Source organism: Pistacia vera, unplaced genomic scaffold, assembly GCF_008641045.1.
Source record: "Pistacia vera cultivar Batoury unplaced genomic scaffold, PisVer_v2 Contig272, whole genome shotgun sequence".
In the NCBI taxonomy this organism is placed as follows: domain Eukaryota; kingdom Viridiplantae; phylum Streptophyta; class Magnoliopsida; order Sapindales; family Anacardiaceae; genus Pistacia; species Pistacia vera.
The window spans coordinates 1,121,334-1,133,323 of NW_022196082.1; the positions used below are offsets into that span (position 1 = coordinate 1,121,334).

Here is an 11,990-nt window from a genome sequence, read left to right on the forward strand (position 1 = left end):
TCTGAAAGCATATTCTAGTTTTTTCATTATTAGCAAACGGAAATCACTAATAGAACATGATGGAAGGTATTTGTTTGTCGTTTTTAAACTTTTTGTATACCAATGTTGTTTCGCCAAACCTTGGGTAGGTGTAAGTCGTTCGGCTTCGCCCCTTTTTACCTCTCTGTTCCTTTAATCAGTTATTTGGCTTAAATCGTTACTTTTTGTAATTAAGAAAAAAATCTTTTTAGACCCATTTAATATGAAAATTACCCTCTAAACTTAATATCAAAAATCACCACCTTTATATCTTCATTAAAACATAAAACCCTCTTTGACCAGCTTCGTTAAAACCCTTTATTGCACACCGTCGGTGGCTAGGGTTTGGGTTTTGATACTTCGCGACCATGGCAAACGACGAGATGAAGAAATTGACGAGAAAACGGAAGCGCAGTCGAAGCAAGGCAACTGAAGCAACAGTCGCCGAGCAGGAACAAGCCGCCGACATCTCTGACGATGAAGAGCAACGAGAACAAAGTGAAGAGATTGAAGAGGTTGAGGAGAGAGAGGCAGAGGAATCTGTGAAGAGTAAGAAGAATAAGAAGGAAAAGGGTGAGCGGAAAAAGAAGGGCAATGAGGAAGAAGAAGAAGAAGAGAAGAAAGTGAAAGTGAAGAGTGGGGGTGGGATTATGAGTACGACGTCGTTTGAGTCCCTGGGGCTGTCCCAGCATACTTTTAGAGCCATTCAGGAGATGGGTTTTCAGTTTATGACTCAGGTCTGCTTATTTTCATTTTCATTGTATATTTTTTTGTAAAGTTTAAACCTGTTTAAGCTTTAATTTGAGGTTCTTGATGATTATGATTAGTTTTGTGGTCAGGTTATTTGTTGGAGAATTGTGAATTTAGTTTCTGGGTTTAATTGGAGGTTCTTGATGATTATGATTAATTTTGTGGTCAGGTTATTTGTTGGAGAATTGTGAATTTAGTTTCTGGGTTTAATTGGATTTGGATATAGTTCTCTTTACTACCAAAGATTTAATGCTAATGCTAGGACATTAGGCTTTGTGAACAACTATTTGATTGCAATTTTGGGAGTTCTTAATATGGATTTTTGTAATTTTTAATTCAGGAAACTCGACGTGGAATCGTTACTAAAATTGTTTTATTTTTGTGTCATTATTCAATGTCCATCCTAAGATGCTTGATGAAATTCAGTGGATTCACTAAATCCATTTCATGATAAGTAAATAGATGCTTGTTTTAGAGGGTGCTTATTTGATTTATCTAATAGTTGAATGGCCTTTCTTTTTGTCACATATTATGATGTTTATTCGGCATGGTAGGATTTCTAGTATAAAACTTGCAAAGACATTTTGAGGAGGAATGTATAATTTTCATAGTATTGTTGTGAAGATCTTTTTGACTGCTATGTTATTATGATTGTGAATGCTGAGAGTTTATATATCATGTTGCTAACAGTTTACCTGTTGTAACAAATGTAGATTCAAGCTAGAGCGATTCCGCCACTTATGGTTGGCAAAGATGTGCTTGGAGCTGCAAGGACTGGTTCAGGGAAAACTCTTGCTTTTCTAATACCTGCAGTGGAGTTGTTGTATCATGCTCAATTTGCCCCTCGGAATGGTACAGGTGTTATTGTCATCTGCCCCACTAGAGAGCTTGCCATTCAGGTGAAAATCTGTGATCTTTTTTTACATATTATAAACTTTAACAATTTCTTAACACGTGTATCTCCTTTTTAATATTTTTTTCTCTATTATAATCCGATCAAAGCTTTTCAAAGCTTACTATAATGTCACTACCATTATGGTGCAAAAAATATCAAATATTTTAAATTTGTTATATTTAGAATAGGGTCCTGGAAAAAAAGGAAAATGCTGAATTAAAATGAGTATTTCAGTGTAGAATGCTTATCTTCTGTATCCTTTGTCAATGATAGAAAATAAAAACTTGGCTCTTGAAGAATGTTAGTCTTTTTCCGACTGTATCTGAATAAAAATTCTCTGTGTACGTCGAAGAAAATGGGGCAAAGTTCCCTGTAAACGACAAAATCAACAGGCTGAAATGGCAAAAACTAATATTTGGTTGAAACTCTTGTTCCTTTTTGCATATCTATGCATTTTGAAATTTAACAACCTAAAATGTTGATAAGGGACTTAAGTTGGGCAATTCTTATCCCTGTTTCAGAACTTCTTATGTATCTGTGTTCCCTTTTAAACTCTAACTATCTATTTAGAACTGATTTAATTTTAAATATTTCAGACTCATGCTGTGGCAAAGGATCTTCTCAAGTACCACTCCCAGACTGTTGGCTTGGTTATTGGTGGTTCAGCTAGAAGAGGAGAAGCAGAAAGGATTGTAAAAGGAGTAAATTTGTTAGTAGCAACACCTGGTCGACTTCTTGACCATCTTCAGAACACCAAGGGGTTCATATACAAGAACCTGAAGGTCACATGACAGAATTCAATATTTTCTCTTGGAACTTAACTTGGTGATTTTGGCATAAATATGTGTATCTATATTTTTGTACACAAACTTATCAAAGTAATTTCTTGGACTTGCAGTGCTTGATGATTGATGAAGCTGATAGGATATTGGAAGCGAACTTTGAGGAAGAAATGAAACAAATTATGAAGCTTCTACCAAAGAAGGTAGATCACGCGGTGTTCATCTATATTGTCAATTATAAAGTGCCTTAAACTTAAAGCTTATGTATAAAATGTCCAGTTGTTATTGAACTGTCTTTAGGGCTTTTTCTGAGAACATAGTAGTGAGCAAGACTAAAGATAATAATATGCTTGAGATTATATACGTGTTGGATTGTAATTTCCAAAAGAATGGTATATGCTTAGGGTGAGTAGACATATTTCTAGATGATTATAGCAGCACAGGTGATGTAATTTAATTGAGCACTCTTACAATAAATGGTGCATAGGCAAATACTATGTTTTGTGTCACAGTAATATCTTCTGGCAACTAAGCTTCTTCCTTGTAATTATCTTTTTATTGGAAGTGATACTCATTCAAATATCAGTGGTTCAGAAAAGTTAAGTCATTTGAATTCAAATATCAGGCAAAAACTGTGCTTTGTCAATCTTTACTTAAGTCATTACCTCGTATGGTGTATTTTATGATAAAGTGTTGCTGCTTTCATGATAGCTTTAACTTTTGGGATATTTCTGCATCTTGTTTGTAATTTAAGCAGTTTAACCATAAGAAACTTTGGGTTCAGTTGGTGACTGTGCTTTAATATGCTTATATTCATGAATTCTTTCTTTGTTATAATTGCATTTAGGCTTTGTATTTGTAATATATGAGGCCTTTGAGCTTATTGAGTTCCTTCTTAAATTTGCAGGATAGGCAAACTGCTTTATTTTCAGCCACTCAAACTAAGAAGGTTTGTGCTTTAACCTAATACTATAGATAATGTTTTTCTTTTCATTGGTTTCACGGCCTGTCACTGTGTTCAATTTTGGGCTGTGTTTGTAATCTAATGTTTTGGCAACTTTATTTTTTACTTGGATATTTGTATATTTCAATAGTCAAATAGATTATATTCTTTTTTAATCTTCAGTGTGAAATCCTAAGGTTCTCTATTTCGGTGCTTAAATTCTCATGAGTTGCTTATATTCTATGGAACCTTCAGGTTGAGGATCTTGCCCGCCTGTCATTTCAGACAACCCCTGTTTATATTGATGTTGATGATGGACGAAATAAGGTAGATTTGGAGTTGAATTGTGATCCTTCAAACAACCATAAATGCACATGCATACACTTGCCATTTAAAGCTGACTAAATGCTGGTTATTATAGGTTACCAATGAAGGATTGCAACAAGGCTATTGTGTTGTGCCGAGTGCCAAAAGATTTGTCCTTTTATATTCATTTCTGAAGAGGAATCAGTCAAAGAAAGTGATGGTCTTCTTCTCATCATGTAATTCAGTCAAATTTCATTCAGAACTTCTCAGATACATTCAGGTGGATTGCTTTGATATCCATGGAAAACAAAAGCAACAGAAGCGAACCTCTACCTTCTTTGACTTCTGCAAAGCTGACAAGGGCATCTTGCTTTGTACTGATGTAGCGGCTCGTGGACTTGATATTCCTGCCGTGGTATGTTTGTGATGGAGGATATAACAGTTAACACCAATAAATCTGATATAGGATACATAATCTGATTGCGTGATTGTATTTTGTTGTTAACTAAATGGTAACCTAGGAATTTACCAGAGACAATTTCAGGGCTGTTGACTTAGCGCTTCCCTGTGATAACACTAAATTGGATTAGGGCTGATAGACACTGAAACAACTTGCAAACAATGAAAGTAAGAAGAATGATAAATTGTAGGTTTACCAATTGGAATTCTTTCCACATTACACCTAAGATCTCTTGGATTTATACCTAGGGTTAGGATCTTGTTACACATATTTAAAAGAGCTTTAGAGTTACATATCATGTATAAAAAATATTCAGAATTGCAAGCATTACATTGATATATATGGACTCCAGAATTTCCTAAGCTGACTAGGAAATGGCAATTTAATATAACTTAGATACAATAATTGACCTATTACTGGAATCTATGGCTTATAGCCACAATCCTGCCGCTTACGTCCAGAAAATCCAAAATTTACTAAAGTATTTTGCATCCATTGAACTTGAGAAAACTGAAAATATAGAAAGCTTGCGGCTTCACATAGAAGACAAGGAACTAAGGCCTAATGTTATATAGGAAAGAATGTCAAGGATCCCATGTATCTGTTATCTAATTTGAGCCTTTTCAATCTTCTATGGTTGTTTTTTCTCAAGTATTTTGTAGCTGGGACAGAATATTTGCTTTTATGATTTTTATGATCTCTCAATAAAGGTTCTTGTCTATGCATTGAATTTCTGTTTGTATACCTCAGTATATTGCCTTCGTTACATTAATAGTGCTCTAAATTGTAGTTGTCCCTTTTTTTTCCTTGGTTTCTTAAAATCGTGATGCGTAATTTATATTAATTCTTTGGTTAAAATATTTGCTTAACTTAGTCAATATATTCATTTAATTATCATTATAAAATATTTGAGACTATGGCTGTGTAAAGTATATAATTGCTTAAATGGCAATGCAATATCCAATTTGTAGTGGCAGTTATTAGCATACTCCAAAAGAGATGGTGATTACCAACCAGAAGGCAATGTGGAGATGATATAGATTGAAACAAGATACAAACCAACATGATTTTTTCGGAGCTTAGAAGAAAATTTAATATAGATTTTTAAGAAATATCGGTTACAGCTATTTCTTCTAGTAATTGTATGGCCATGGCACCGTGCTGGTTGAAATATGTTATGAAATTTAGATTGATGACTACAATTGTTGACAATCTTTTTTCTCTTTTACTCTTGCAGGACTGGATTGTGCAGTATGATCCTCCTGATGAACCCAAGGTCTCAACAATTCTTTTTGTTTTAATTTCTTTCTAGTTAATCTTGGTCTTGTTTCATTGCTGGTCATACTGCTTTGTAACATATAAATTCTGGTTTCTTCTTGCAGGAATACATTCATAGGGTTGGTCGAACTGCTCGTGGAGAAGGTGCAAAAGGAAATGCATTGCTTTTCCTGATTCCAGAAGAGTTACAATTTCTTCGTTATCTGAAGTTAAGTATATTAATTTTAGAACTTTGGTCATAGAGCTAAATCTGATTGGGATAACTGCTAACTGATGATCTAAGTGCCACTTTAGAAAATAGTGAACCAATTTCCTTAAGTTGTGCTTTTGCAGCATGTTTCATATGAAAAAAGTTACTGATGAACCTTTTGGTTTGAAGGACACAATAAGCAACTTTTTTCTGAACCTCATAATTGTGTTTACTTTTAGGCGGCAAAAGTCCCTGTTAAAGAGTATGAATTTGATCACAAGAAGCTGGCAAATGTGCAGTCACATTTGGTAATTTTCCACTTCCTCAGTTTTCATGATTAAGTTATTTTAAGTGCAGGGAAACTTAGCTTTCACTATTTAAATTTATGCAGGAGAAATTAGTTGCCAACAACTATTATTTGAACAAGTCAGCTAAAGATGCATATCGATCTTACATACTGGCATATAATTCACACTCTATGAAAGATATCTTCAATGTTCACCGGCTTGATCTGCAGGTATTAGTCCACACCTTTTCTAATAATCAACAGATCGTGTTAAGCCTTCTTTTATGTGGTGCTTAGGAATATGAAGATTTTTGAATGGTGCTATAATAGTTTGGCAATCATGCATTTTTCAGAAATTGGTGACAAGAAACCACATGTAAACGCAACAAATTTAGGGATGAAAATAATAAATTAGAAAAAAGATTATTTGCCTGTTGCTATTCTGTTGCTGCGTGGCTTAATTTCACTGCTTTAAGATTTAATGCTGAGCAATCAACATATGTTTCTTTGTTGTTATTGTCGTTGTTGTTATCGTTATTACAGGATAAGATATGTTGGCTTACCATTGAAAATTATACAATGTTGTTACTGTGGTATAATTGCAAGTTTTTTTTGTTTATTTGAGCAGGCTGTAGCTGCGTCATTTTGTTTCTCGTCACCTCCAAAGGTTAATCTGAGCATAGACAGCAGCGCGTCCAAGTTTAGAAAGAAATCGCGTAAAGTTGAAGGAAGCCGAAATGGATTTAGTGAAAGCAATCCTTATGGAAGGCAGGGAGGCGAAGACAATAAACGTCAGTTTGTAAGGTATTAGCAGAATTTGTGTTGGCAAATCCCACATTGATCTGCAGAAATTTTGCAAGAGTTTTGTGTTTTACAATTTACTAATTGTGACTTGTGGCCTCACACAAAATTAATATTTGTTCATTAGATTTGAAATCTGTAACTTAATGTAACGATGTTAATGTTAAACAGATAAGACTTTAATTTAAATTAGTCCAGCATTTTTTAATTTAAATTTTGGTGATCTCTATTCCTACCATGAAATTATAGATTTGAGTTTGTCTTCTGGCTTCTGCTTTTGATTTTCTCAAATGATTTGTGTGAAAATGAAATAATAATATTACTTTATGGAAATAATACAAAACCAGTAATAGATGTTCAAAAAAAAAAAAAAAAAATACTCATATTTGTATGAAGTGACCGTTATTCTCAGTTTTGTATGTGATGAATTATAGTTAACAAAGAAATTGAAATAATCAAAAGTATATTATATATATAAAACTATAAAAGATTTGAAAACCTATAATCAATAATCATAAAACTAATATTATAGGAGTTACAATGTGAACAAATTTGTAATAAGTTACAAATATAACAATAATTATATGGTCAAACGACATGCATCTACCCATAGTTTGTCATAACGACAATTTGATACTTAAAAGGTTTGAAAATGACAAATATTCACTTTCTGTCTAACTCTGTTAATAAAATCTGTTTAAGTAAGGGCAATATAGTAATTTTACATCCATTAATTTTAAATTAATCAATTAATCCCTAAATTTTTTTATCATATTTTTTTATTTCATTTTTCTCGTCTCTCACTTATCTTCTTCTTCATCTCTCCCTTCTCTTTCTTTCTTTTTCTCCGTCTTTTACCTCCTCCCCTTCTCTTTTGAGTAATACTACACTTACAAAGAAATTTTACAAAGATCTCTATACAAAGTGATGTGTCAAAAAATAAATGGAAGAGTGAATTTAATAAGTTTGACTTTTTATTTCACTCTTCCATTCATTTTTTGTCACCTCACTTTATATGGAAATCTTTGTAAGATTTCTTTGTAAATATAGTATTATTGTTCTCTTTTTTCCTTCTCAGTTCTCCCTCTTTTCCCTCCTCCCCTTCTCCTTTTTTACTTTTCTTCTCCCTCTTTTCCCTTCTCTTTCTTCCCTTTCTTCTCCAGTTCTCCCTCTTTTCCCTCCTCCCCTTCTCTTTTTTCCTTTTCTTCTCCTTCTTTTCCCTTCTCTTTCTTTCCTTTCTTCTCCGTCTTTTCCCTCCTCCCCTTCTTTTTGCGTCTCTCTCTCAAAGCCCATGCTCATGCCTGAATTTTTATTCTAAATTTTAATTGATATTTAAATATTTATAATATCGTTTACTCATATTTGTTGAGTGAAAATTGGGTAAATTTTATATATATGAACATTTAGTTAAACACAGCAAAAAGTTAATCAATAAAAAACACATACACAAACTCTATATACTATAAGATCGATAAATGTATGTATATTGAAATATGAAACCTAGTCGCTAAGATTTCCATTGAAGAGAGGTTATTAATCCTCTTCTAAGCTTGCATGCATGAGATGTTTCTTCATGGTTTTATTCCTTCAAAAACAATAAATAATTAGAAAACTGAAGACTAGAAATTGAAAAAATTGGGAAAAGATAAACTTATATCACTTAACCAAGTGGTCATCTAGTAAAACATTTTAAATTTTATGACTATTTAATTCATTCAAATCTCGAAATGATATTTTAATTAAAGGTTTTTAGTCTTTCAAATTTTATTTTTATATTTTCAGAAAACATTTTATCCTATTAAAAAAAGCAAAAACAAAAATATCTGGATAGCGTAAATAAAAGCTTTATACTCGCTTTAACGGACAAACAATAACCTGAACTGAAAGAATCTAGATTTTCTAACTACTTCCACACCACAAAACTTAGAATGGCATCGCGCGTGCTATCCACGGCCTTGCTGACTCCTCCGAAATTCATCAAACCCTCTTCAAGCTGCTCCTTTTCTTTGCCCTCAAAAAGAGTTTTGATTAAAAGCAATAGAAGTTTGAAGTGCAAAGCCGTTGGTGAAAGCTCTCAGGGCTCTTTTGATCAGACGGTTTATAATGGTGTTTACGGCCCTTGGACTGTTGAATCCTCCGATGTGAGAGAGGTAATTTTGTTTTTGTTTTTGTTGTTGTTGTTGTGTGGTATAGAGTAGTGTGTTTTGGAAGCGCTTTTGAGGCCATTAAAAGCGCTTTTCAAGTAGTTGAATTTTGGTGGTTTTGTGTCAATTTTGTTCGGCTGGGATGCATTATTGAGATAGAAACAGAGAGTAAGTCTTCAAGTGTCTCACTACTTGGAGAAACACTTGTAGGTTTTCTTTTTTGAATCAAGCACTTGGAAGTGTTTCTGTTTAAGGAAAAGCACTTTTAAGTCAAAGATATTAGACAGTGAAAAGTGATTTTAGGACAAAGTATTTATGAAGTGTTTCTTAAAAAGGGTTTTTTTTTATGTAAGAAAAACACTGATGCTGGAAAAAGAACAGTTATGAAGCGGTTTTTCAAGAAGTAGTTGTCTAGTTGAACTATATTTTTGGAAATGCGCTTCTAATTGATAGGTGTTAGGCAGTGGAAAACTTGAGTTTTGGACAGCTAATAATTAAGTGTTTCTTAAAAAGGACTTTTTAGATGAGAAACACATAAAAGAATTGAAAAGAATTATTATGAAATGGTGTTTTAAAATGCTCTTTGAATTGTGATTTTAAGATTCACTTAGTAAGTGCTTTTCTGGAAGCAACACTCCAATGTTTTCTACCAAAGAAATCCCATTCGCATCTGTAGTAGATGTAATGAACAGATTTTATGTTTAAGTAACTGGATGCTTAAATTTTAAATTTGCAATGTCTTATGTGAGTAAGCAATATAGTTAAGGTTAGATTATTACCCTGTCGAATTGTTACTGTTTCTATAACTCAAAGATCATATTTGTTTTATGGGACTATTCTTAGTCCACTACTAATACATGGGACAAAATTTTAGTCCCAAATTCATGGTGTGTATGATAGGATAGGACTAATTTTTTGTTCTAGGGGATGAATTTAGGAGTCAGTTCTTAGACTATTGACTTTAGTCAGTCAAGTCATAAAGGGCAGTGCACATGGGACTAAGCCTTAGTCCCATGTATTAGTGCCGGACAAGAAATAGTCCCATGAAACAACTAGGGCCTTAGGGTATACTTCTAGTACACAGCTTTCAAGTGACAATACAATCTAGGTGCATTGGGGAGTATTTTTGTAGAAAGTGCTTCTAGTGATTTCTATAAAATACTAAAAGTTCTTTGTAGAAAATATTCTTCGAAAGGAACCTCAAGTGTTTTTCTTAAGTAAAATTTACTTGTGACAAAGCAACTTTTCAAATTCTTTTTTATTTGAAAACCATTTCAGCTGAACTCTACAAAATTGACTCAAAAGCACTTTTTACAGTTTGACATGTGTTTGCTCACTGTGCAACATCTCATAGGCCTCACTTCAGTTTCCTTTGCGTGTTCTGTTGGGAGTTTTAGTATATTTTTCTTCTTGTGCAGGTGATTTTGTATCGGTCAGGACTAGTAACTGCTGCTGCATCATTTGTGGCTGCAGCATCAGCTGCCTTCTTACCTGCTGACTTATTGTTGAGTGAAATAATCAAGCAAAATCTCGACTTGTTTTACACGCTGGGAGCTGGCGGGCTAGGCCTATCATTAGTTTTGATTCACATCTATGTGACTGAGATTAAGCGCACCCTTCAAGCATTCTGGGCACTTGGTGTTGTTGGATCTTTGGCAACATACACAGCACTCGCTCGACCAACTGGCGAAAATTTGGTACAATATGTTATAGATAACCCAACTGCTGTCTGGTTTGTCGGTCCTCTCTTTGCTGCTCTAACTGGACTTGTCTTTAAAGAAGGTAAAATCCCATTCGTTAATATGCATCTTTTGCTTGTTTAATTAGGATATGTACTGATTAATGAATGATTTTACAATGTTGAGATTAATCCTTTCTTTTAATGAGAACCAGGGAAAGGGAAATAATCTCATTTGTTTTAGTAAGTTGTATTGAGTGAGAATTATAGAGGCGAAAAAAGGTGACAGTAAATATATATGCTTAATTTGCCAGGAGATTGTTGATGGTATCACTTATCATATGTACGTTAACTTATGAAAAGAATCTGTGCCTTCTAATCAGATAGGTCATGATTTTATACTCTGAAAGTAAATCTTCAATCATCTGGCCATTACCTGTTAGCATATAATTTAGCCTTTCAAATTTACAAATACTAGCATGATGCATACTTTTTCCCAGTTGAATGTTTTGGCTGATTTTGTAATCTATGATTAATTTCCAAACTGAATTCTTGAATCTCCCGAACAGGCCTCTGCTACGGAAAGCTAGAAGCGGGAATTCTTACATTCATTATACCGACAGTACTTCTGGGTCACCTGGTACAGTTCTTGCAACTCTGTCGATATAATTATCAAATTCTGCAATATTTTGAATGCATTCCTAGATGAATTTGGCCAACTTTATGTTTTATCCAACAACTTCAAAGTTCATATCAATGTAGTGGGTTAAAGACTCATAATTTCTTGCTAACCATTGAAACTTATTGAATATGATTTGATCAAAACTCAAGTGGCTTCTCTCCCTAGCTTTTAAACTCTATTTATGTCGACCTTGATGAGCTTCACCTGAAATATGCAGACTGGTTTGATGGATGATGGAGTAAAACTTACTCTTCTTGGTTCTTGGATGGCACTACTTGTCATATTTGCCGGAAGGAAGTTTACGCAGCCCATTAAGGTACATTATTTATCAATCAAATTTTGAAACTAGTGATCTTCTGGCAGTTTAGTTTAATTTCTTATATAAAGATTCCACAGCTTCTAATGCTTTCTCAATTACTTTCAAGGATGACATAGGTGACAAATCTGTCTTCACATTCAATTCTCTATCAGAGGACGAAAAGAAGGCCTTGATTGAGAAGCTTGAGCAGCAAAAGTAGAGTCAGAATCATACTTAGTAACCAGTGAGTGCCGAAACACAAACACTATATTGTGAATATTTAGTTACTTTTAAGGGAAAAGTTTTGAGGATCTCTTATAACTTGGTTCTGTGTATACAACATAATGTTGCTGGCTTTTGTGACATTTTATGTTGAGTCTTCATATGTACTAGTTCTTTAGAGAGTTCTTGGGATATTTATAAATGCAATTTTGGCTTTTCCAAAAGTAAATACAATTGAATCGCCCAAATTAGCCATA

At 33.6% G+C, this 11,990-nt stretch overlaps 2 protein-coding genes across 2 annotated transcripts; both read left to right on the plus strand.

Moving 5' to 3' along the window:
* Positions 1–285: 285 nt before the first annotated feature.
* On the plus strand, positions 286–6,903 carry LOC116133715 (DEAD-box ATP-dependent RNA helicase 51-like). Its single transcript, XM_031419408.1, has 12 exons — positions 286–755; positions 1,482–1,667; positions 2,260–2,445; positions 2,562–2,648; positions 3,353–3,394; positions 3,644–3,715; positions 3,810–4,109; positions 5,392–5,430; positions 5,537–5,641; positions 5,862–5,930; positions 6,014–6,139; positions 6,537–6,903. Exons 1-12 carry the CDS (start codon positions 387–389, stop codon positions 6,717–6,719), a joined length of 1,764 nt encoding a protein of 587 aa, XP_031275268.1. The 5' UTR covers positions 286–386; the 3' UTR covers positions 6,720–6,903.
* Positions 6,904–8,554: 1,651 nt separating this feature from the next.
* Positions 8,555–11,990, plus strand: LOC116133697. The gene is made up of 5 exons (XM_031419380.1): positions 8,555–8,859; positions 10,272–10,635; positions 11,101–11,171; positions 11,431–11,529; positions 11,639–11,990. Exons 1-5 carry the CDS (start codon positions 8,638–8,640, stop codon positions 11,729–11,731), a joined length of 849 nt encoding a protein of 282 aa, XP_031275240.1. The 5' UTR covers positions 8,555–8,637; the 3' UTR covers positions 11,732–11,990.

Coding starts and splice junctions, on each gene's coding strand:
- LOC116133715 (XM_031419408.1), top strand. CDS start 387: ATGGCAAACGACGAGATGAAGAAATTGACGAGAAAACGGAAGCGCAGT. Junction 2,649..3,352: donor TGAAGCTTCTACCAAAGAAG/GTAGATCACGCG, acceptor TTAAATTTGCAG/GATAGGCAAACTGCTTTATT. Junction 5,642..5,861: donor AATTTCTTCGTTATCTGAAG/TTAAGTATATTA, acceptor GTTTACTTTTAG/GCGGCAAAAGTCCCTGTTAA.
- LOC116133697 (XM_031419380.1), top strand. CDS start 8,638: ATGGCATCGCGCGTGCTATCCACGGCCTTGCTGACTCCTCCGAAATTC. Junction 8,860..10,271: donor AATCCTCCGATGTGAGAGAG/GTAATTTTGTTT, acceptor CTTCTTGTGCAG/GTGATTTTGTATCGGTCAGG. Junction 11,530..11,638: donor AGTTTACGCAGCCCATTAAG/GTACATTATTTA, acceptor ATTACTTTCAAG/GATGACATAGGTGACAAATC.